General features: G+C 38.5%; 2 protein-coding genes and 1 pseudogene across 5 annotated transcripts in view; all 3 read right to left on the reverse strand.

Annotated features, from left to right (window-relative positions):
- myh9b (myosin, heavy chain 9b, non-muscle) overlaps positions 1-24,301 on the reverse strand; it is a 798,697-nt gene that overhangs the window by 52,813 nt on the left and 721,583 nt on the right. The window lies entirely within an intron of this gene.
- LOC147845421 (interferon-induced very large GTPase 1-like) lies at positions 13,900-15,642 on the reverse strand (annotated as a pseudogene). Its single transcript, XR_015480279.1, has one exon. The product of XR_015480279.1 is annotated as an interferon-induced very large GTPase 1-like (transcript).
- LOC147845422 (GTPase IMAP family member 8-like) overlaps positions 15,716-24,301 on the reverse strand; it is a 33,447-nt gene continuing 24,861 nt past the window's right edge. The window contains exon 6 of the mRNA XM_087243595.1: positions 15,716-17,186. Coding sequence (XP_087099721.1) covers positions 16,255-17,186 — 932 coding nt within the window. The 3' untranslated portion in view covers positions 15,716-16,254. The remainder of the gene's footprint in view (positions 17,187-24,301) is intronic.

Below are 24,301 nucleotides of genomic sequence, written 5' to 3' on the forward strand. Positions count from 1 at the left end.
CTTCTTTCTTATCCTGAAATAATAGAATTATCAGTCATTATTTTTGTCCATCATCAGTATCTGGCATTATTGCATTTATTGTCTTTTATTGGACATCAGGACTGCAATGATTTGATTGATTACATTACTTAACAGTCAAAAAATAACACTGTTAAATACTTTTATAGTTTAAAATAATAATTTTCACTTCCAATAAATTTTAAAATCTAATTTATTAATGGGAGGTCAAAGCTGATTTGTCAGAATCATTATTCCAGTTTCAGATGACCCTGCAGAAATCATTCTAATATGCTAATTTGTTTGGTGCAGTTAATATTAATATTAACATTAATAAAATGAATCATTTGGAATACTTTTATGTGACATTATAATATTATTTACCTTCAATGAATTCTGCCAAGGAAATACAAAATATTAAATTGAGTGGAGGATGATCCAAAATCTAAAAATACGAGAAATAAACACCACAGTCCTAAGCAAACATTTGGTGCATGCCATGTATATGCAAATTAAACATACATGAGAATATAAAATAAAATGTAACCTGAAACCCCCAATAAGATTGAAAAGCAATTTGAGTTGACATTAAATGCACATTAATCTATTTAACAGGTAATTATAGTCTTACCCTTGTTACCCTTAATGTTACCTCTGCTAAGATGCTAAGATGCTAACAGACTTTATCCAAAAACACAACTGTCAAACAAATATTCAAAAGAAATGTGTCAATTACCAGTAAGAAAAGTGTCAGGTGAAGTTGTATGTAATATTTGTGTGATTTTAGGGACTAAACTTACCTGACATTAGTGAAAACCGCACAAGACAAGATCAAGATGACGCTGAGCAAGGCAGCCGTGTTGCTAGCTCCCAGCAAACTTTGTTCTGTTTTGTGTGTTTTACTTGTATTTTTGTTGTTTTTTTGTGCTGGATGTACACTCTCTTATTACCTACGACAGACATACACTTCGGGAAATTGGCTCTCTTGTTGTACATCGATGACCGGACTTTAAGTTCTTTAACGACGCTCTATTTACAAACACAGCAACAGAGCCCTTTGTCTGGGTCACACAAACGAAGCGACAAAGGAAACACAGCCGGAAAAGAGGAAAGAGCTGGCATCCTCGTCAGACTAAGACGCTGTGGATTTCGACCTCCGCTCTCCACCATTCTTTCTCTCGAGCATCCGCTGGTTGTTTGTAGCTTTAGCCTGCTAGCACCGCTAGTCAGCCAAAGCTACCGACTTCTTTCGGTAGCTTTAGAATATTTCTGCACAGATACCTACTATCCTGAGCGCTGTCGAGAGCCTCAGTGCCGTCGTCCTCCATGTGATGAATAGCACCGGGCTCCGGCAGACGGAGATCCTGAAGAAGGACTTCAGGAGCCTGATCAAGATGCACCTTGACCGCAACGCAGATCATGTTGCGGTTTTCGGTTTTTCTCATAATGAATCAAACTCAGTCTGGAGGTTAATGATGTCAAAAGAGTATACTTTATTGTCGACAACAAAGCAGATTTTTCAGGAGACCCCAGTAGCATCTCTGCCTGAAAAATTCTGTCTCACTGATGTTCTGGCCTGCTTATATACTCTTTTGCAGCTGTTTTTCACATTGTTCTACATATGTCACACAAGATTCCACCTAGTTTTAATCCCTGACCCCAAATTCCACCTAGTTTAACCCCTGACCCCAAATTTCACCTAGGTTTAACCCCTGACCCAAACCTGATAACCATATAACATCCATTTCTTGCGATACCTTAATTCTTCTAATGGTATGCAAGTCTACAAGCAGATTATATACATACAATTTGAATATATAGATTAACTTCACACTTTAAAGAGTATAAAATCCACTGGAAAGAAAAGAAACGGGCCAGCCCACGGTTCGGATAGCATAGTGCCTAGCGTAGCATAGCGCCTTTAGGCCCATCACAATCCAGTCAGCAGAGTCATAAACAGCTCTATAGCAGCACTAACAACACCAAACATAATAAGGCAGTTCATTGACTTTCCAAGTGACCTCCAAACTATACAGCAAAAGCAAGCGGCTTTTATGAGGATTGCGGGCTTCCCTGGAGTTGTTGGAGCCATTGATGGCACTCATGTTTGCACCATTGCTCCTATTGTAAATGAGGCATACTGTATGTCAATAGAAAAGGATTTCACAGCATTAATCTTCAAGTTGTGTTTAATGCCAATTACAAGATTCTGGATTTTGTACCAAAATGGCTTGGGTCAACACATGATGAGCGGGTTCTTTTAGCCTCACTGGGTTATTTGAACAAAATTATGTTCACACTTTTCTACTTGCACCAGTTTGGTTTTCTTTTTGAATCCATATCATAAGGGCTTTAAACTTTGGTCTTTCTTTAAATACAGCTAAGAGTTCAATTTACAATTATGTGACTTATCAACTTAAGTAGCATCACATTTGTCCATGCAATCAATCAATTTGTACAAGATTGTGTAAAATGCATGTATTTGTATTTTTTTTCACATTTTTTCACATTTTCACAAAACTACTTCATAATGATATTTTAATATGTTGAATAATTTTATTGAATTAATTCATCAGTGAATGGTGTCGTGCAGCTGTGACTTCATCCTTGCAGGCTCCTGATAGCCTGATTCAGAGGTCAAGGGCGGCCATTTTGTGTTTTGTTTTATTGTTGTTCTTGATTTACAACACTTAAGTCAGAACTTAAGAATCAGTCTCAAACTTTATTAAAAGTGGCTTTTAGATTCTTTTAAATCTTTCCTACTTCTAAAAAAGTCCTACTTCTTACGAAGAATTTTTTGATACTTTAGTCAAAGTTTAAGACTACTCTTAAGAGCATCTTTAAGAAGTTTTATACATACGGCCCCTGGTCACTAGCACCTAAAGCACTGATCATAAATGAAATAATAACAGAAAACAATCTTAATGCACTCTGTCTCACTGAAACCTGGCTGAAACAAAATGACTATATTAGTTTAAATGAAGCAACTCCTCCAGGATTCTTATATAAACATGAGGCTCGTCAAACTGGTCGTGGTGGTGGAGTTGCATCAATCTTTAGTGATTTCCTTAATATTAAACAGAGAAACGAACTTATGTTTAGCTCCTTTGAAGTATTATCGCTTAATGTTCAGCTTCCAGATACTATGCAAAAACCTATGTTATCTCTCGCTTTAATCACTATATAGACCCCCAGGACCCTATGTCAATTTTCTAAAAGAATTTTCTGATTTTATTTCTGACTTACTAGTCAAAACTGATAAAATACTAATTGTCAGTGACTTTAACATCCACATAGATGACGCTAACGATACATTAGGGCTCGCATTTATGGATTTACTACATTTACTAGGAATAAAGCAAAATGTTGTTGGTCTAAACCATCGCTTAAAGCATACATTAGATCTAATTCTGTCTTATGGAATTGATGTCATTGAAGACATTATACCACAAAGTGATGATATTACAGACCACTACCTCTTACTATATAAGCTGTGTTTACCTGAAATTAGCAGATCCGCTCTGATTTATTACCCTAGTAGAACTATCCTTCGTCCACCGAATATGAATTCACAAATAACCTACTTGATATTTCTGTATTACAAAATGCACCCGCAAACTCAAATGATCTTGAGTAGTAAGCAGCAGTATGGATGCCATCTTTACTAGCACACAAAATACTGTGGCACCCATCAAATTAAAAAAGGCTATAGAAAATAAAACTACACCATGGTATAATAGTCATAATCACGATCTCAAAACAGCAACCCGCGCCCTGTGTCATGATTACCAGCGATCGTATTCCACTAGATTGCTGGTTCTCACTCACAACAAACCATAGACTACACTTCCGCCTTTTCCTGGACTACATATTCAAACCTGCACATGGATTCGAACTTCAGTTGTTTGTGTCACTCCCCGTGGTTACACCCTGAAACGTAAATGGAAAAAAAAAAATAATTTAGAGGTCTTTAGAATTGTGTACAAAAACAGTATGTCCTGCTATAGAAGGGCTCTAAAATCTGCCAGGGCCGAGCACCTCCGCAAAATAATAAAAGATAATCATAACAATCCTAGATTTTTATTTAACACCATCTCTAAATTAACAAATACTTGCTTATCCTTGGAACAAAATGTTCCACTGCATATTAGTTGTGATGACTTCATGATTTTTATTTTGTCCTAAAATAGAAGGCTTTAGACAGAAAATAGGAGATGTTAAACTTTCTTCACCGCCTCATACTCATACCTGTCAACATTGGGATGTGAAAATAAGGAAAATGCCCAACATAATAAAGGATTCCCCTGACCCCCTTTAAAAAAAATCACCAAATTACTAAATATGCTTATTTGGAGCTCTTTCATTGGAAATAAGCAGTTAAATGGTCAGTAATATGTTTTATAATTATTTACAAAAGAAAAAATAAATAGTATACATTAGCAGCAAATAAATTAGCAAACAGTTCAGCCTATTTAAATGAATAGCTATTATAATGAAATATAATCAAATCTCATTAGACGTTTCTTCACCGTATAATTTACACATTCTGATTGAAGAGCAACCAATGATTTGTTTAGAGTTTTTTGTTTGATTACATTAAATATCAGGTGTTACTTTAAAAATGCACACATCTAACATTATGATGAAAGCATTCGACTGCTTTTATAACTGTTTATGCTCAAAACCAGATCGACATCTTTAGATATTATTATTATTAATTATGTGTATTTATGTTTCAACAAGCACCCAAAACTCAGACCTTTGCTCCGCTTCTACGAGTACAGAATCCGTTTGGGAAACAACGTCTATTTATCACTTCGGAGTGCGTCAGCTGACAGTCATGCAGCGCTATGACTGTTATGAGGATTGCATATGAAGGGGTGACAGCACCTGTAATAAAAATGAAGATAATCGTGCCGTTTTTATGTTTATTTCAAAGTGTTTTCACACCTAAACAAAACAAAAGCACAGAACAGACTCACATTTAAGAGCAAGAGGTGTCCCCTGGTGGTTCGGCAGTATGGGTTGCATATAGGGAGGCTTGAGTCTTTCATGTTTATTTGCCACCCTTCAGAGAAACACTGAAAATAGAGGAGAAATATGAGAAAATACATATAGTGGGATAGAGCTTTAAAATACGGGAGAATCCCGGGAAAAACGGGAGGGTTGACAGGTATGCTTATACTTCAGATCCAGTAATTACTTCACTGAATCAAAATAACCTACAGTGCTTCAAATTCATAGAACAGGAAGAGCTTATTAAAACTAAAAATAGATCTAAAACAGCTACATGTATGTTGGACTCAATTCCAACAAAAATACTGAAAGAATTGCAACCTGCTATAGGAGAATCTCTTCTTAATGTTGTCAACTCTTCTTTATCTTTTGGCCATGTTCCAAATCCTTACAGGCTAGCTGTTATGAAGCCAATTATAAGAAACCGCAACTGGACCCAGCAACTTAGCTTACTATAGGACTATTTCAAATCTTCCATTTATGTCTGAAAATTCTAGAATAGGTTGTTTCTGCCCAATTATGCTCTTTTCTGCAGACAAACAATATTTTTTAAGTGTTTCAGTCAAGTTTCAGGGCTCACCACAGTACAGAAACCGGATTAGTGAAAATAACCAATGATTTACTCTTAGCTGCTGACCGAGGGTGCGTCTCGCTATTAGTTCTACTCGATCTTAGTGTGGGATTTGACACCATTGACCACAGTATCCTCATAAATCGCTTAAAGTCTACAGGTGTCCAGAGACATGCTCTACAATGGTTTAAATTATACTTAGCTGACAGTTACCAGTTTGTGAATCTTAATGGACAGCCTTCACAAGTCAGCCCAGTAAAGTATGGGGTGCCTCAAGGATCAGTTTTAGGCCCTCTGCTGTTTACAATGAACATGCTACCCCTGGGAGACATTATTAGAAGACATGGGATCAGCTTTCACTGCTATGCAGATGATACTCATAATCTGCATAGCAGATTATGTCAACCCTCCCGTTTTTCCCGAGATTCTCCCGTATTTTATTGTTCTATCCGGCTATCATCCCGTAAAGGTATTTTCTCGAATTTTTCACCGTATTTTCAGTCTTTCTCTGAACAGCCGAGCATCCCTATACGCAACACATACCGCCGAACCACCAGGGGTCGCCCCTTGCTCTAAAACGCGAGTTTTCTGTGCTTTCACTTTGTTTAGGAATGAAAACTGTTATATATAAATATTAAAGACGGCGCGATTCCATTTCTTTTTGATTACAGTTGCCGTCACCTATCCTATACAATCCTCAAAACGGTCATATAATGGTGCATGACTGTCAGCTGACGCGCTCCATAGTGATAAACAGATGCGGTTTCCTAAACGGATTCTGTACACGCGATTTGAAGCGGAGAGAAAGTCTGTTGTTTGGGTGCGTTTGAACAGACATACATAATTAATAATAATAACATATAGGGATTTCGATCTTAGTGGGTTTTTTTTCCAAACACAACTAATTTTGTCTTAAATGAGCATAAAAAGTTAGGAATGCAGTCATTGGGGGGGGGGGTTGGGGGGGCTAGATTGGGCCTAAATCCTGTACACAGCAGATCTCACAACCCGTCCTACAATTAAAGGGATACAAAGTTAGCGTTAGCTCTACTATAAAAGATCTGGGTGTCATATTTGTAACACAGAGGGATCCATTTGCAGTGTATTTATTAAACGCAGTTTAATAAATACAAGCACACAGATGTAATGCGTGTGCGAACTCACATCAAACACAATAGTGTTACGTTGAAGGGTTGGCGGCAGTTCACCACAGTATGAATGTTCAGGCATGGGTCTGAGGCAGGCGGCGAATATCAAGGTTGTTCAGGCTAGAGTTCAAGACAGGCGGCTTGGATCAAAGTATGTAATTTCAATTGAAAATGCCAATTGAATTGGCGGAGCTTAGCTCCACAGCTGAAACTGATGAGCCAGCTCCCAGCTGGAGACTCACATCTCCGTTCTTCTGAATACTTCTTCTTCCCTGCTGTTCTCCGTTTGTAGGTCTATGGATCACATGTGAAGGTTCCAGAGCCAAGCCCGTCACACTCCTGATGTATAGTTTGCCAAGCCAAAGCGTGTGCGCACTGACATTACCAAGAGCGCAACCTTCCATCGTCCCCTAAGCCCAACATATTACCATTACATTAAAAAAATCAATGTTTAATTAGGAGTCTAAAGTGTGCTTTTACCTAGCTAATATAGACTAGTGATTTTTGGAAATATGACAGTAAACTGGGAAAGCCTGCCAGTCCCCCAAGGGGGAGGACACAGCGTAGACCACCTGCTACCTAGAAGGGGAGACCTGATGGTAAGAGACATATGGACTAGCCCTAATGAGGGGGAGTGCTACATATGATAAGCTGGTTAGTGATTTAGGGAAGACAGATAGGCGCGCAACCATGGTAATCGAATCCAGTTTCAGCCCGAGGTAAGAGATCCTCTGCACAGGGCAAAGTTTGCTCTTCTCTTACTTGACCTAAAACCCTAACTGGTCAAGGTGCCGAAGCACTTTGTCTTTGTGCATAATCAGCTGATAGCGAGAGGAGGCTAGAAGAAGCCAGTCGTCAAAATAGTTGAGTATGCGGATGCCCGCGAGCCGCAGTGGCGCTAGAGCACCCTCCGCGAGCTTATTGACCCGCAGAGACAGAGAGAGCCCGAAGAGGAAGAATTTGTATTCCAACGCTCGTCCTTTGAATGCAAAGGTGGTGGCGTGGAGGAATGGAGACATGAAAATATGCGTCCTTCAGGTCTATGGCTGTAAACTAACTCTGTGGACGGACACTCTGAAGCAAGCATTCTGAGTAAATGACAGTTTAGTCTGCGCAGATCTAGGATTGGCCCTAACCCCCTGCTCTTCTTGGGCATGATTAAATACGGGCTGTAAAACCCGGACTTTTTCTTGGCTGAAGGGACCTGCTTGATTGCATCCTTGGCCCGGAGGACAGCAATCTCCTCTCGCAAGACAGAGGCGCTCTCGGGGATAACCCGCTTGAAAAACAAACTGAACCACATAGCCGTGTCCATATGAGCCACCACAGCGCGCTGGGCAGTGCTAACCAGGCTGAAAGAGTGCGCGCTAATGGCATCATGACATGCCAGTGAAGGGGCAGCTCGGAATGGGAGTACTCACCCCAGGAAGCAGTGCGTCCCAAGGAAGAGCTGAAAATAAAAAATTTCACTTACCTTCCTCCCTGGATCACATGGTGAGGCCGGAGTGAGAGAAATAAGTCTGTTCTGCTGCACTCTGAGGGCCGGAGGCGAAGAGTCCTGACACTGCGAGCTGAACGGCGGAGCTCTCAAATGTATGCTGCTGGCGTGCAAGTTTTCTCACGCTCTCTCAAATATGCTCTGCTTATGCTCAAATTTTCTTGCGCTCTCTCAGTACACTGCCCGGTTAGTGAGATTATATGCAGACTCACAATTTGTGTCTTTTGTTCCCTATTCCTTTTGTGCTTTATATTGATTTATATTGGTCCACTATTTATTAACAATAACCAAAATACTGAAATAGACTTACATATTACATTTTTAATCTAATAAACCATAACAGTTTTTGGCTGTATGTTATATAATGAGATATTTCAAGTTTCAACACTTAAAGACACAAAGAATAGACGTTAGATGGAAAGAATACATTTTATTTTTAAAACATTTATTAAACATCCAAAAGGTGCACCATACTAAAAATAATAATAAAAATTTTAAAACAAAAATATAACTAACGCAAGCAAAAAATGTAACTGTGATAGAAAATAGGAAAAACTTGAAAAGGTATTATAGCCTACTGTTCTATTCACTCTACAAATAAATTTCATTATCAGTCCCATTTTATTATGGCAACTAAAATAAAGTGAACACGTCTCTGTTGTCTTCCACATTGTTGATGAGATTGTAAAGCGTTCATTAACAAGTTAAGTTAAAATAATACCAGCCAAAAACATAGGCAGTATACGTAACACTCAAACACACCTGCATTTATTATAGAATTTACCATAACTTTTTAGTGGTATGTGTTTTGATAATAAATTGTGTAGCAATATATAAACCATATCAACATTCTTGGTATAACCAATTGAACAGGAGGATCTCTGGAGAGCAAAAGCACGAAAGGAAGAGGAAACATGAGGCACAAATTGTGAGTGTGCATCAGGAGCGAGCAGATCATTCACACATGAGCAGCCGTGTTTTGAGTGCGTGTGACTGCGAGAATTTTTTTCGGTCAAGCAGTTTTGTTCTTAAACAGAGGAAAGCAGTGCATGAGCAAAAAGCTTCGCTCGCTCGTATTACATGAATGTGCTCTCGACTTGTAACACTGCGCTTATGATATTTGTCAGTGAAATAACGCCATATGCACATACGTCCATCTCGCGAATATACTGTCTTCAGCCATTTTCATCTATATGCCGCTTTTCCGCTCCGTTAGGGCTTAGCGTTACTGTGAACCAGGTTGAGCCAATAGCATAGAGGCTGAAATAATTTCACGTTCAAAGTAAAAGAAAGTTCCAATAGCCAGAGGGAGATTAATGCCAACACGCATATATTCACTAACCACGAACAGGAAATAGAACTTACTTGTGGTATTTTTTTATTTGTTAATGTCTTGCGTTACTGAACATGTACCGAATAAAATATTACTGAAAATGTATTAGTAATTCACTACTCCGTTACAGAAAAAAGTAATACATTACTGCAATTTATATATATATATATATATATATATATATATATATATATATATATATATATATATACATACAGTTGAAGTCAGAATTATTAGCCCCCCTGAATTATTAGACCGCCTGTTTATTTTTTCCCCCAATTTCTGTTTAACAGAGATTTTTTCAACATATTTATAAACATAATAGTTTTAATAACTCATCTGTAATAACAGATTTTTAAAATCTTTGCCATGATGACAATACATAATATTTTACTGGATATTTTTCAAGATACTTCTATACAGCTTGAAGTGACATTTAAAGGCTTAACTAGGTTAATTAGGGTAACTAGGCAGGTTAGGGTAATTAGGCAAGTTATTATATAATGATGGTTTGTTCTGTAGACTATTAAGAAAAAATATAGCCTAAAGGGGCTAATAATTTTGTCCCTAAAATGGTGTTTAAAAAATAAAAACTGCTTTTATTCTAGCCAAAATAAAACAAATAAGACTTTCTCCAGAAGAAGAAATATTATCAGACATACTGTGAACATTTCCTTGCTCTGTTAAACATTATTTGGAAAATATTTAAAAAGGAAGAAAAATTTTTGAATGGGGCTAATAATTCTGACTTCAACTGTATATATATATATATATATATATATATATATATATATATATATATATATATATATATATATATATTCGTTATGTTTTCGATACAGCAAAAAAATAAAAAAGGCCAGAGGATTTCACTAATTAATTTTTTTCATATATGTACTAAAACTAACAACATTAAAAGTATGATCTTGTTTTTTTTCTTTTACTTTAAAATGTCATAGAGCTATTCTTCCGGGGTTTCTACTTAGCAGCAAATAAAACTAATTCTTCTTTATACTCAAAACCAAAACATTTCCTATAAAAAAAGTAATATTGTAGGAGTTAAACTAATAAAAAGAAAAGAACAATTTAGTTTCTATATGGAACTTAGTTTCAATCTATTTTTAAGTTGTTGTTTTTTTTCAGAAAGACGAGTGTACACCTTTTCCTCAGACAGCACAGATCTGCTTGATTTGACTGTCACCTGCCATTTCAGTGGATCTGAAAGCAGAAATTATCTGACTGAAATGGGCTTATGAAGGAATAATGTAACCAGGCTCTAATACATTTAACATTTTCTTGAAACCTTGAAACATGTTCGTGAAAGATCTCTCATATCCACAGCTATAAATGTACTGATTGGCTCTGCCTTGTTTTGAACGAAAGTCATTAGAATCAACAATAACAGACTTTTATTGGTCATTTTTGTAAATTGCATGACTTATACCTGTTAAGTTTTGTGCGATTGCTCTATAATGCAGTGAAGTATTGCGCGTGCTGTATTTCTGACCTGCTGTCATGTAAACTAGGAGAAAGTTTTCCTCTCATCCTTGGACTACATCTGACAGTTTATAAGGACTTTGACACACACTTTTTAAAGTTGTGTGTCACAAAAACACTCCGTAATCCACTCAAAACGCTATTGAATCCCATTTTCTGAGTGCAAATTATCAGTTGTAAACGCTGTAAACGGAAGTTCTAAATATTCTACCTGAAGACGCTGGTTGCTATGGCACCCTCCAAGCAGCTGCCAAGAAAAAGGTCTGATGGAGGATTATATTAACGTTACTAGCCATTTGCGAACAAGTGCTGCGCGTGCCTGACAGGAGTTGTGTTTGGAGGTGGACGGGTGTGCGGTGATATGTGAACAAGTAGGTTACTGAGATTGGCTGTTCTGTGTCAGGGTCCAGGGTTGCTGGGGCAACAAGGGCGGAGCCAGCACGAGCAGGCTGACACAAAAGGCAGCAAGATTGCAATTTTATTGCATGTTTATCAAAGTGATATTCTGAGGTCAAAAGTGATGGTCTACTGTTTAACATGACAGTGGGGAAGGCAGCATGTTGTCTGCCACATCATTTAGGATGCCATGTTGAGCGTTGCTGCACTGAAAACATTGTATTTATACATTTTAATCTTTTTAGATATAGGTTTGAATCGAATCGTTTGGTTTGCAATGTGCAAGTCTCTTACAGAAAGGTTCAATACGAATACGCATATCGTTACACCCTTAATATATATATATATATATATATATATATATATATATATATATATATATATATATATATATATATATATACACATACAGATTTGTAATTATAATTATATAAAAGATAAGAACATTATACATGTCAGAGTATATAAATGGATCTTAATCTTAAAATTCAGCAGTGATTCAGCCAACCTGTTTTTAAGAGCCACCCTGCTTTTAAGAGCATTTTAGGATATCCAATTTGAAGTGCAGTTTTTTTTTTTATTTCAAACAAATTAAGATGTCATCCTCATATGCTCTGAACATGACACTGCTCTGTTGCATTTAAGGTCACAAGGTCCTCAAAGAAAATTGAAAAAAGCTTATCTCATTAATCAATCGATTGGAGCAGTGAATTAATTCATAATTAAAAGTTTCAATAGCTGCAGCCCTATGTTTGAAAACCACAAAACTGCTTATATTAAGAGAAAAAAATTCAGGTATAAATGTTTAGTGTATCAGATCACATGGTGTAACGTTTACAGTGCAAGAATCATCTCGAGACTGTAATCCTCAAAAAATAGGTACAATTTGGTGTGGGATGTGGAGATTAGAGCCTTGAAGAATTCTCACTAACTCCTTGTATCTTAATAAGTAAGGACTTTTGCAATATGGAGCAATCAAGTGTTGATGTTAAATCAAAAGTAATTCAAAAATACTTGAAACTGAGATGATTTAATGACAATAATTCTCTATGGTTACAACTGTATTAATCACAAAATAACTGTATAAAATGATAAAATCTGAAATAATAAAACATGTGATAATAATTGTACCCAGCTTAAATAAAAATAAGGCTACCAAAGGTAGAAGCAGAGACAAAGGGAGGGAGAGACAAAGAGAGCAAGTAGGCCTCAAAGTAGCGGAGGAGAGGAGAAGAGGAGCAGAGCAGGTGAGAAGCAGACCAGGAAAAGATGCAGAGCAAGTTTACCACCTATTTTGTCTCTTTCTTGACTATGTGACCAAAGCCCAAATACTTAAGCCCTGTTTATACTAGTGCGTTTTAGTTTTAAAACGAAGTTTTAGAATGAAAACGATCCGCGTCCACATTCGTCCACACCAAAACGCTGAAAACGCACATCACGTGACCACACACACACACGCTTTGGCAAGTCGGACTTCTCATCAAGCATCTCCCGCTGGATCTAATCTCACTATATTTATTAAACGGGATATTTCATTCATCTTGTCTTTATCTAACGACATATTCCCTGACTTTGGTCATTGGAATATATTAGCCTACTTCTTCTCAGGTAATGTGTTTTGGCCAAGCGCAAAGATAAGTTAATGATTAATGTAAGCACGTACATTCTGTATTATTGACTGATCGCTTGCCTTTATTTCCTATAATGTATAAACTTATTGTATGTTATACTTTTATAATGGCCATTATCGATTATTAAAACTGATATTCAGCAAAAGAGAGGGTATGTTTCGTATTTTCACTGAAATTGAAAGGAGGCAGTTGTTATCGGCTACGTTTTGTTATAAATATCCACACAGTGAAGATGACGCTCATATATGCAGCACGACGCCGCAACATTTCTGCTGTCTGTAAAGTTGCTAATATTAAAATGAAAATAGGCAGTTGCTTAAATCATGTTTACATTTTATTGTTGAGAAAGTGAAACAACGTAGCCAGGGTGATGTGAATGAAGTTATAAAGTACACTGTTCCCTTTGAAGATTTACCCGTGTCCTCGGTATAGTCTGCTTTCCATATCAAACTGAAAAGAGACTGCAGCCTTGATCAAACTTGCGAAGTCTGAACTTACAAGGAGAGGATGCAGGACTGAACTCTGTGTGGGCTACTTAATATTGAGGAAAAGCTCCAATCAGTGAGGCGAATGTCTGCAGCCCCGCCTCCATTTTCAGATGTCTCCGTTTTTGCTTATCCACACTGAGACAGAGCTCCGTTCGGCGCTAGAGAACTTCGGCGTAGTGTGGACGGATGGCGTAACCGTAGCAAAACTTATGCGTTTTCAAACTAAAACGCATTAGTGTAAACGGGGCCTTAGACATTCAAACTGACCAATCCACATGTTATCACATCGTAAAACCCCCAAAGTCCACACAACAGGCCCTGATTTTATCAATATCTGCCTTTGGAGTCAGTATGGACCTTCTTTGGTGAAAATACATGTTTTTCCATATAAACAAATGCATATGCTAATTTAGACTGTTACATATGTAACAGAATTGTGTGATTCTTTATTTTCTCCATTACATGCATCAATACAAACTCTTAATAGCATTTAGTTTTGAGTATTTTCTCCACGTGTCTGAGATATTTTGCCTCTGGAATGTTTTACTATAGTATTTTTCCAGATCTTACTGGATTCTGCACACAAACCACTGCTCCAGACTGCATAATCTCATCCTGCTCTTCTGTAATCTCTCCAGGGGAAATGTTCATTTTGTGTATTAAAATCTTGATGACTTACTACTAAATCTGTAAAAATATCAGCACAGAGATTCTGTGATAAATGGTAGCATGTAACAATAATTTCTTTCACTCTGTGTAAAGGAAAACTGTGACCTCCATTACGTTTTTTTTTTTTTTTTTTAGTGTTTGTGCAGGTGACTCCACAGAATGGACACTGAACCAAACAGCACTGACAGAAGTGATCAACCAGAAGCTCATCTGGCCTGAACTTATAGTCCAGCTTTACTGGAAATGTGTCTGTGTTGAATCTGCTGCTGATGTCGGACATTACAGCAGGAAGCTCTTGTCTGATCACATCTTCTAGGAGTCTGAAATCATCAACATCATCATGTTTGACTTCACTGAGGTCTTTTTCAGAGAAGGTCAGGGGCCTCATGTACGAAGACTTGCGTGGAAATCTTACTAAAACATTGCGTACGCACAAAGCTGTAAATGTGCGTACGCAGAAAAAAATTCAGATGTATGAAACACTGCGTACGCTGAATCTCACGCATATTCTTTTGTACATCTGAATGAACGTGAAACTGAGCGCAACATGCACGAGCACAAAACCCCTCCCTGCCTCCTCCCCCGTATGAATATGCTAATGACTATGCTAATGGCAAAACCCAACGAAAAAGCAACGGCAAAATCAAGCAAGAAGAGAAACTTTGAACAGAATGTGAATTGGAGGTGCTGCTTTCGGAGGTAGACCGGAGAAAAGCGGTGTTATTTGCAAGTTTGTTCTCCGGAATTAACAACAAAAGAAAAAAATAGAGTGGGAGAGTTTAGCTGATACGGTTAACACAGTTGGGTCTGAACATCGCACTGAGTGCATTTAAAACAGAAATAGTGTGGTTTATAACTGAAAAATGTTGCAGTACCCTTAGCAGTCTCAGTGGCGCACCTCATAAGAAGCATGTGATCTTGTACTGACACGCTCGAGCATAAACTCGGCTCGAATCCAGCGTCTGATAAACTCTTTCTTCTTTTTTTCCCCGCTACATATCAGATTTTGCCCACTATTTATCACGAGAAAGACAAGTAGGAATCATCAATAAGTTTGTGCATCATATTTTATTTGCACATTTATTGAATGGAAATGTTTCTGATTCACGCATGCAAATTCATCTTCAGATAGTGTCTTTATAGCAATGTGCGTGCAGTAGATAGCTCAGATTACATTGGGAAAACAGGCGACTGCTGCAAATTGTGCTTTAATGTTTAGCTGGTCAACTGTATGGTATGGAAATCTTACATACCTACTATATGAACCCGTCTCATACAGCTGCCATTGCAAGGATCAGACACTTTGTAGAGAGGAATTTAACACAACTGCCTCTAGGAGTCGCCAATGGAAATAAAACAGACACGCACAAAAAATGTGCGTACGCCTGCCAGAAACCTGCCGTGAACCTGCGCACATTCCCACGTTCAGTTCATTGTTAGTAAATCCAAACGTGAGCGATTCTGAGCGTGAAATCTGGCGTACGCAAAGTTTTTGTGCGTACGCAGCGTTGATACATGAGGCCCCAGCTGATCTGAGAGCTGCTGTGTGAAACTCTTCAACCACAAACCAACATCTCCACTGTTGACTTGATCCTGTTCAGTAGATTGATGTGCTGCGTTCATGATCTTCTGCTGCAGGAGTTTAATGTTCTCCTTCATCTTGGGTAAAACACTGATGCTGAACTTATCTCTGATGTAGCGACTGACTTCATCTCTGATGAAACTCTTGTAGTGACCTAAGGGATATTAAAATTTAGTCAGTGTCACAAAGTCCTCCTCTTCTGCCAGTGTCTTCAGGATGTGTTTCTCTAGATTTGATCTGTTTCCACTCAGTGATGCACAGTCTGTTTTCATTTCATCTGCTAAATCTCTGGCAGTTTTCTTGTAGACGCTCTGCTCAATGGGCTCTTTCAGTTTCTGACAGATGATCTCACCAAAAACAACATCTGAAGATCTTGCTTGTCTTCTTTTTAAATTATCTTCATGCTGTTGTTCAAGAAGCATCAGTTTCTATTCAAAAATCTTTTTATGTTCTTCTCTCTTGTATTTTTCTTCTTTTTTTTTCTTCTGTAAGTCCTCTAAATGTTCCTGTCTCTCTCTTTCTTTTATTACTAATTCTTTTATTATTTCTTCTATTTTATAAAGTCTCTGAGTCTGTTCTTCTGAAATCTGTTTCTCTTTTTCTCTTCTTTCCTCATCTTCTTCTACTCTCTTTCTCTCTTTCTCCTGATTCTGACGTTCTTCATATATCATCTTCTTCATTTTCTCATTCTCTTCTTTTAGTTTCTTCATCTTTTCTTCTGTTTCTTTGTCTCTGTCCATCAGGATCTTTATCTGCTGTTCTTGTTTTTGTCTCTCCATCTCTCTGATCATTACCATGTTGTCTATCTTCTCCAGTAGTTCAGACACTTGTGTTCGGTCTTCAGGCTGATTATTGTTGAACACATGGTATCTGTTTCCACAAGTTTCAAGCAATTTTCTCACCACAGATCCAGGTTTCCCCAGGAAATCTTCAATAGTTTTGTTTTTCAGAGAATCTCCTCTGGTGAAGAGCACCATGGTGAACTTTAGAGAGTGTTTACCAAACGTCTCCTGCATAAACTTCACTGATGTGTCTTCTTCTTTAGTGAATCTCTGTCCTAAACTGAGCACGATGATGAACACATGTGGTCCAGGCAGAATCATGGAGATGCAGTTGTTGATTTCTCTCTGGAACTCCTCTTCACTTAGTTCAGTATCAAACAGTCCTGGAGTGTCGATCACAGTGATGCGTCTGCCATTGATTTCACATGTTTCACTCTGACACTTTTCAGTAACAGATTCTTGAGATACATCTGCAGAAAAAGAAGATTTTTCTAAAATGGTGTTTCCAGTTGAACTTTTTCCAACTCCAGTTTTTCCCAGAAGAACAATCCTCAGTTCATCTTTACTCTCAGCTAAACCTGTAAAAAGGAAATGTGTAAGTCAAGTCTGTATACATGTATCATAAAGTGTTATGAACATGATTATTTAAAAAAAGCTCCTTTCATGCTTGTTTGTGTCCTAAGTATTTCAAGCTGTAACAGTAAAACTTACTAATTTAATGTTGCCATTCTTTTTCACAACACTTAAAATATGTTTAGGGACTGGAGACACCAAGTGCTGAAGTGTTTCAGGTGTGATTTTGTCCCATTCGTCCTGCAAACAAGTCTTAAGGTGGGCTACAGTATGGGATCTTTGTTGTCGCGTTATGCGCTTCAAAATGAGTCAACAATTCTCTTTTAGGCTGGGACTGCAGGCAAGGCAGTCAAGTACCTGTATCCACTTCCTCCACAGCCAGGACTTTGTAATGTGTGCAGAAAGTGGTTTTGCATTGTCTTGTTTAAATATGCATGTGCGTCCCTGGAAAAGAGGGCAGCATATTGCAGGGTGATGTCCACACAGTGGTTTAAGATATTGTTAAGCCACTCAAGTCCTAATGGCCCAGTATTGTAATGGGGACACTTTATTGTCAGTAAGAGCCATCCCTCGTCTGAGATGTTGAACCGAGGTCCTAATTCTCTGTTGTCATTAAAAATCTCATGGCACTTCTTGCAAAGAGTGCCGTGGCCTAAATCCCTGCATAAGCTCTTACCCATTATGGCCTCCCAATCATCCTTATCCTCCAAATTACTTCACTCCACCAATAGCGGGTGTGTGGTAACCAAGCTGGTGCCATAGTCCTGTGGCAGCCAACGCGTCATACAAATGGATGCTGCACACTGGTGGTTGTGTGGAGAGACCCCCCTCAAGATTGTGAAGCACTCTGGCTATACACAATAATTGCACTATGTAAATGCACATTACACATTAAGTTAAATAAAGTGGACAAATTTTTGACCAGCGGAGAAATTAAAATGGTCGTGCCGAACTGAGTCTGGCTTCTCTCAAGATTTTTTTTCTTCACTTTCCTATTGGTGAAGTTTTTTTTTTTCCCTCTCCGCTGTCGCCACTGGCTTGCATGGTTCAGGATCTGTAGAGCTACGCATCAATGAATTTGCTCTTCATTGTTTGAACTCTCAGTAATGACTTTAAACCAATCTGAACTGAGCTAAACTGAACTGAACTTAAACACTAAAAACTTAACTACCCTAATCCAGGTACTGATCTTTTATGTGAAGCTGCTTTGATACAATCTACATTGTAAAAGCGCTATACAAATAAAGCTGAATTGAATTGAATTGAAAAATAAATGGAATCTGGACATGGTTTGCCTTCTTGACATCCCATATCCCATGCCATGCTAGCTGATTCAGCAACTCTGTCAAGGACTGTCCAAGAGTATTTGTAAAAGGGTGACTAAGCATGTTCTACCAATGTTCTTAGAAGCCAAAAACCTTAGAAAAGGTCACCCCCTCCAGGGCACCGCTAAATTAAGTAATGGACCGTGCAGTGTCCCTAAGATGGGTCACCTGAAGTTGAGTGAAGGTGCTTTCTCCCCGGTGGAGGGCTGAGGATTATTTCTGCACAAATATACAGTTAAATGAAAGTACAGTGTTCTCTCTCTGTATGTGAAGTTTCGAGCGTTCTTAGTCTGGGACATACTGCCCTCTAGCTCGTAATCTCATTGTACCTCACTACAGGCTCAGAGCATGGACTGTGTCCTCTCGTGCCTTCAGCCTCCCCATGGATTTCTGGGAAGGATGTGAGGGCCAGTCTCTCACTTCCAGCTATCTCTCGGGATGCACTGCCTTCCTGTTATGCTTTCAAGTCAAAAAAAAAAGAAAAAAAAAAGGAGGGTAAGCCAAAAGTCATGTAACAAAAAGTTTATTTTAAACCCACAGTGACCAAACATTAGGCAAAACGCCTCGGGCAACTTGCACGCCATTGGTCTACAGTCAGCCTTTAGCATAATCAAGAAGTCACTGAGCTCCAGCAAACAGGACCAAGATGCTGATAAAAGATTATGCCACACAATGCTGTTGCATATCTATAGAGGGAGCAAAACAGAAAGACAGAAAGGCACCCTCCTCATAAACAGAGAACAAAATTTCCCTTAAACAAACAAAATGGGCAAAGCAGTGGTGCAGTAGGTAGTACTGTCGCCTCGCAGCAAGAAGGTAGCTGGGTCACTGGTTCGATCCTCGGCTCAGTTGCCGTTTGTGTGGAGTTTGCATGTTCTCCTTGCATTCGCGTGGGTTTCCTCCGGGTGCTCCGGTTTCCCCCACAGTCCAAACACATGCGGTACAGGTGAATTGGGTAGACTAAATTGTCTGTAGTGTATAAGTGTCTTGCTGGATAAGTTGTTCATTCCACTGTGGTGATCCCGGATTAATAAAGGGACTAAGCCGACAAGAAAATGAATGAAAAAACAAAATATGAAAAAAATAAATGCATGCATATCAAAAATAATATAAAAAATATAGCTGCAAGCAGCAATTAAGGGGCCAAGCACTTTTGCCCAAAAGGTGGCGCTGCTCCTGAAGTTTTTGAGTACTTTCAGTGCATGGGGTTGAAGATGCATACCATGTTTTGTAATGATATGTGAATGTGTTGGTAAAATATAGCATTCATAAAGAATTTTGATTGTAGCCCATTCGGTTCAAAAGTTATGATGATAAACATACGTGAAAGTTTGGACAAGTGGTGGCGCTAGAGAGTTTGATTTTCAGACTTCATATTTGGTCTGATTACTGTTTATACTGTCCTCTATTATTGTGGCAGATGCTTACCATGTTTTGTAATGATATGTGAATATGTTGGTAAAATATAGCATTTTTAGCCAAAAATTTAAATGGGCGACGCACAAAATGGCTGACCTGTGAAAATCAGACATCATTCGACTCGAAATGCTCTGCCGGATGTAATGTGACCAGTTTTATGAGTTTCGGACGAAAGGTTAAGACGGTTTAAGCCAAAAAAGCAAGTTTTTTGTATATCCGGACCACTAGGGGGCAGTGCGCCTAAACTCTGCATATAACTTCAGACCCTAGTTGTCATAACACACACCAAGTTTGGTGTGAATCGGTGAATGCGTTACGGAGATATCTTCTCAAGTCCATTTTCGCAAGTTCTTTGTTAAATTTGATCGCAAGTTAAACAAAAACGGTTGGTCAAATCAACTTGAATTCCATACCTTTTGGTTGGCATGGTCTGTAGATCATGTGATTCAATTTTGGTGAAAATCTGAGAAACGGCCTAGGACGAGTTCGATCAAATAGGTTTTTCAAAAAATTTTAAATAGTGCGAAAAAATTCATGACGGAAAATGACGTCATATGGTGCGTTTGAATCAGACTGAGCCAAGGAATCAGTGGAAAAAAGAATTTTGATTGTAGCCTATTCGGTTCAAAAGTTATGATGATAAATGTATGTGAAAGTTTGGACAAGTGGTGGCGCTAGAGAGTTTGATTTTGAGACTTCATGTTTGGTCTGATTAATGTTAATACTGTCCTCTATCATTGTGCCAAATTATACAACTTTCCCGCATACGCCTATATGGGCTGCCATTCAAATCCGGCGGAAGAAACGGAAGAAGAAGAACACTAACGAAAGTAATAGGTGCCTACGCACCTACGGTGCTTGGCCCCTAAATATAGCTGCAAGCAGCAATTAAGGGGCCAAGCACTTTTGCCCAAAAGGTGACGCTGCTCCGGAAGTTTTTGAGTAATTTCAGTGCATGGGGTTGAAGATGCATACCATGTTTTGCAATGATATGTGAATGTGTTGGTAAAATATAGCATTTTTTGGCAAATATGGAAATGGGCGACGCCCAAAATGATTTTGAGACTTCAAATTTGGTCTGATTACTGTTAATACTGTCCTCTATCATTGTGCCAGATGCATACCATGTTTTGTAATGATATGTGAATATGTTGGTAAAATATAGCATTTTTGGCCAAAAATCGAAATGGGCGACGGCCAAAATGGCTGACCTGTGAAAATCAGACATCATTCGACTCGGCATGCTCTGCCGGATGTAATGAGACCAGTTTTCGCAAGTCCTACGTTAAATTTGATCGCAAGTTAAACGAAAACGGTTGGTCAAATCAACTTCAATTCCATAACTTTTGGTTTGCATGGTCTGTAGATCATGTGAATCAATTTTGGTGAAAATCGGAGAAACGACCTAGGACGAGTTCGATCAAATGGGTTTTACGAAAAATTTAAAATAGCGCGAAAAAATTCATGACGGAAAATGACATCATATTGTGCGTTTGAATCACACTGAGCCAAGGAATCAGAGGAAAAAAGAATTTTGATTGTAGCCTATTCGGTTCAAAAGTTATTATGATAAACATACGGGAAAGTTTGGACAAGTGGTGGCGCTAGAGAGTTTGATTTTGAGACTTCATATTTGGTCTGATTACTGTTAATAATGTCCTCTATCATTGTGCCAAATTATACAACTTTACCGCATACGCCTATATGGGCTGCCATTCAAATCTGGCGGAAGAAACGGAAGAAGAAGAAGAAGGAAGAAGAATAATAATAATAGGAACGCTAACGGATCCAATAGGTGCCTACGCACCTACGGTGCTTGGCCCCTAATAAGAACACTAACTAAAGCCATAGGTGCCTACGCACCTACGGTGCTTGGCCCCTAATAATAATAAGAACACTAACGAAAGCAATAGGTGCCTACGCACCTACGGTGCTAGGCCCCTAATAAAAGGAACGCTAACGGATCCAATAGGTGCCTACGCACCTACGGTGCTTGGCCCCTAATTATAGCTGCAAGCAACAATTAAGGGGCCAAGCACTTTTGACCAAAAGGTGTGTGCTCCAGAAGTTTTTAAGGACTTTCAGGGTATGGGGTTGAAGATGCATACCATGTTTTGTAATGATATGTGAATGTGTTGGTAAAATATAGCATTTTTGACCAAAAATCTAAATGGGCGACGCCCAAAATGGCTGACCTGTGAAAATCAGACATCACTCAGTGTCTTTATAGCAATGTGCGTGCACTAGATAGCTCAGATTACATTGGGAAAACAGGCGACCGCTGCAAATTTTGCTTTAATGTTTAGCTGGCCAACTGTATGGTATGGAAACCTTATATACCTGCTAGATGAACCCGTCTCATACAGCTGCCATTGCAAGACTTTGTAGAAAGGAATTTAACACAACTGCCTCTAGGAGTTGCCAATGGAAATAAAACAGACACGCACAAAAAATGTGCGTACGCCAGCTATAAAGCTGGCGTGGAGCTGCGCACATTCCCATGTGCAGTTCATCATTAGTAAATCCAAACGTGAGCGATTCTGAGCGTGAAACCTGGCGTACGCAAAGTTTTTGTGCATACGCAGCGTTGATACATGAGGCCCCAGATCACTTAACAATAAGTCACATTTAATAAATGATTTTATCAACACAAATTGCCTTGATTTTAGGCTTTTAACTGAAACTTGGCTAGATGACAGTTGTAGCGCAGCAGTTCTGAATGAAGCAGCACCTTTAAACTTTGACTTTTTGCGTGTTTGCAGAGCTAATAGGAGAGGTGGAGGCATCGCTGCCCTGTTTAAAAATGTCTATGAGTGTAAACAAGTGTCATTTGGTGACTATTTGTCTTTTGAATATCTAAGTATAGCTGAAAGGTGCTCCATGCATCCTACTGATCATTATCTATAGACCTCTAGAATAATCTCCAAAATTTATTGATGATTTTACAGAGCTATTATCAATAGTAACATCTGAATTTGACTATTTTACTATTGCTGGGGATTTTAATATTCACATTGATAATCCAGAAATCAATGCTGTAAAAGAACTGATGACTCAGCATGTTCAAGGACCCACACACAATCGTGGACACACTCTTGATCTACTTATAACTAAGGGTTTACACATTTCATCTCATCATTTCTGTATTTTCTTTGATATATTGATCACTCCAGCTATTAAAGACAGATCTGTCTCTGTCAGAAAGAGATGCATAAGTGAGAACACTAGTGAGCAGTTTATGAAGGCCATATCGCTAGCACTAAGCATATCTGCAGATTCTGTTGATTCTCTCCTTGATTTGTTTAACTCTAAAGTTAAGATTGTCATAGATGATGTCGCTCCTGTTAAAGTCAAGAAGATGACTGGCAGGCAAAAGGGATCTTGGACAAGGTCACCAAGATTCCAAATGATGAAAAGACAATACAGAAAAGCTGAGCGTATGTGGAGAAAGACGAAAGTAGTAGTCCATTATAATATCTATAAAAAATAGTCCTCATGCTTACAAAATGGAACTCAACACTGCTAGGCAGACTTTCTTTTCAAGCCTTATAATCATCAACTTAAATAATTCTCGCACTCTCTTTGCAAAGATAGAGAGACTCCCCCACCCAGTCGGATTACAAGTGAACTACTCTCTAAAAGCAAATGTAATGAGTTTGCTCATTTCTTTACTGACAAGATCAATAATATCTGAAAGGCAATCAGCTCATCCTATCAGCCAAGTTGTGTCGAAGTCAGACTAGCTCAACCACAACTTAAGAAATCAGACATTATGTCTGATTTCATGGCAATTATTCGTAAAACCTTAGAAGAGATCGTAGAAATGATGAAAACATGAACCTGCAGTCTTGACACACTCCCCACATCATTCTTCAAAACGGTGTTTACCTGTTTAGAAATGGATCTTCTAAAAGTGGTAAATGCTTCACTTCTATCAGGGATTTTTCCAAACTCACTTAAAACTGCAGTTGTTAAACCCCTCTTGAAGAAGAGCAACCTGGAGTACACCCTATTGATACACTACAGACCAAACTCAAACTTCCATTTTATTGACAAAATCATTGAAAAAGTTGTTTTTAACCAGGTTAACAAGTTCTTAAGCTTCAAGGGGTGTTTAGACAATTTTCAATCTAGTTTCAGAGCACATCACAGTACAGAGAGCGCCCTTATAAAGAAAATCAAAGATATCCGCCTAAATACAGATTCAGGTAAAATAACAGTGCTGGTACTGCTCGATATCAGTGCCGCATTTGACACTGTCGATCACAGCATACTTCTGGATAGGCTGGAAAACTGGGTTGGGCTGTCTGGCACGGTCCTCAAATGGTTCAGATCTTACCTTGAAGGTAGAGGTTACCATGTCAGTATAGGTGACC

Source organism: Danio rerio, chromosome 3 (genome assembly GCF_052040795.2).
Source record: "Danio rerio strain M-AB ecotype USA chromosome 3, GRCz13ab, whole genome shotgun sequence".
Classification (NCBI taxonomy): domain Eukaryota; kingdom Metazoa; phylum Chordata; class Actinopteri; order Cypriniformes; family Danionidae; genus Danio; species Danio rerio.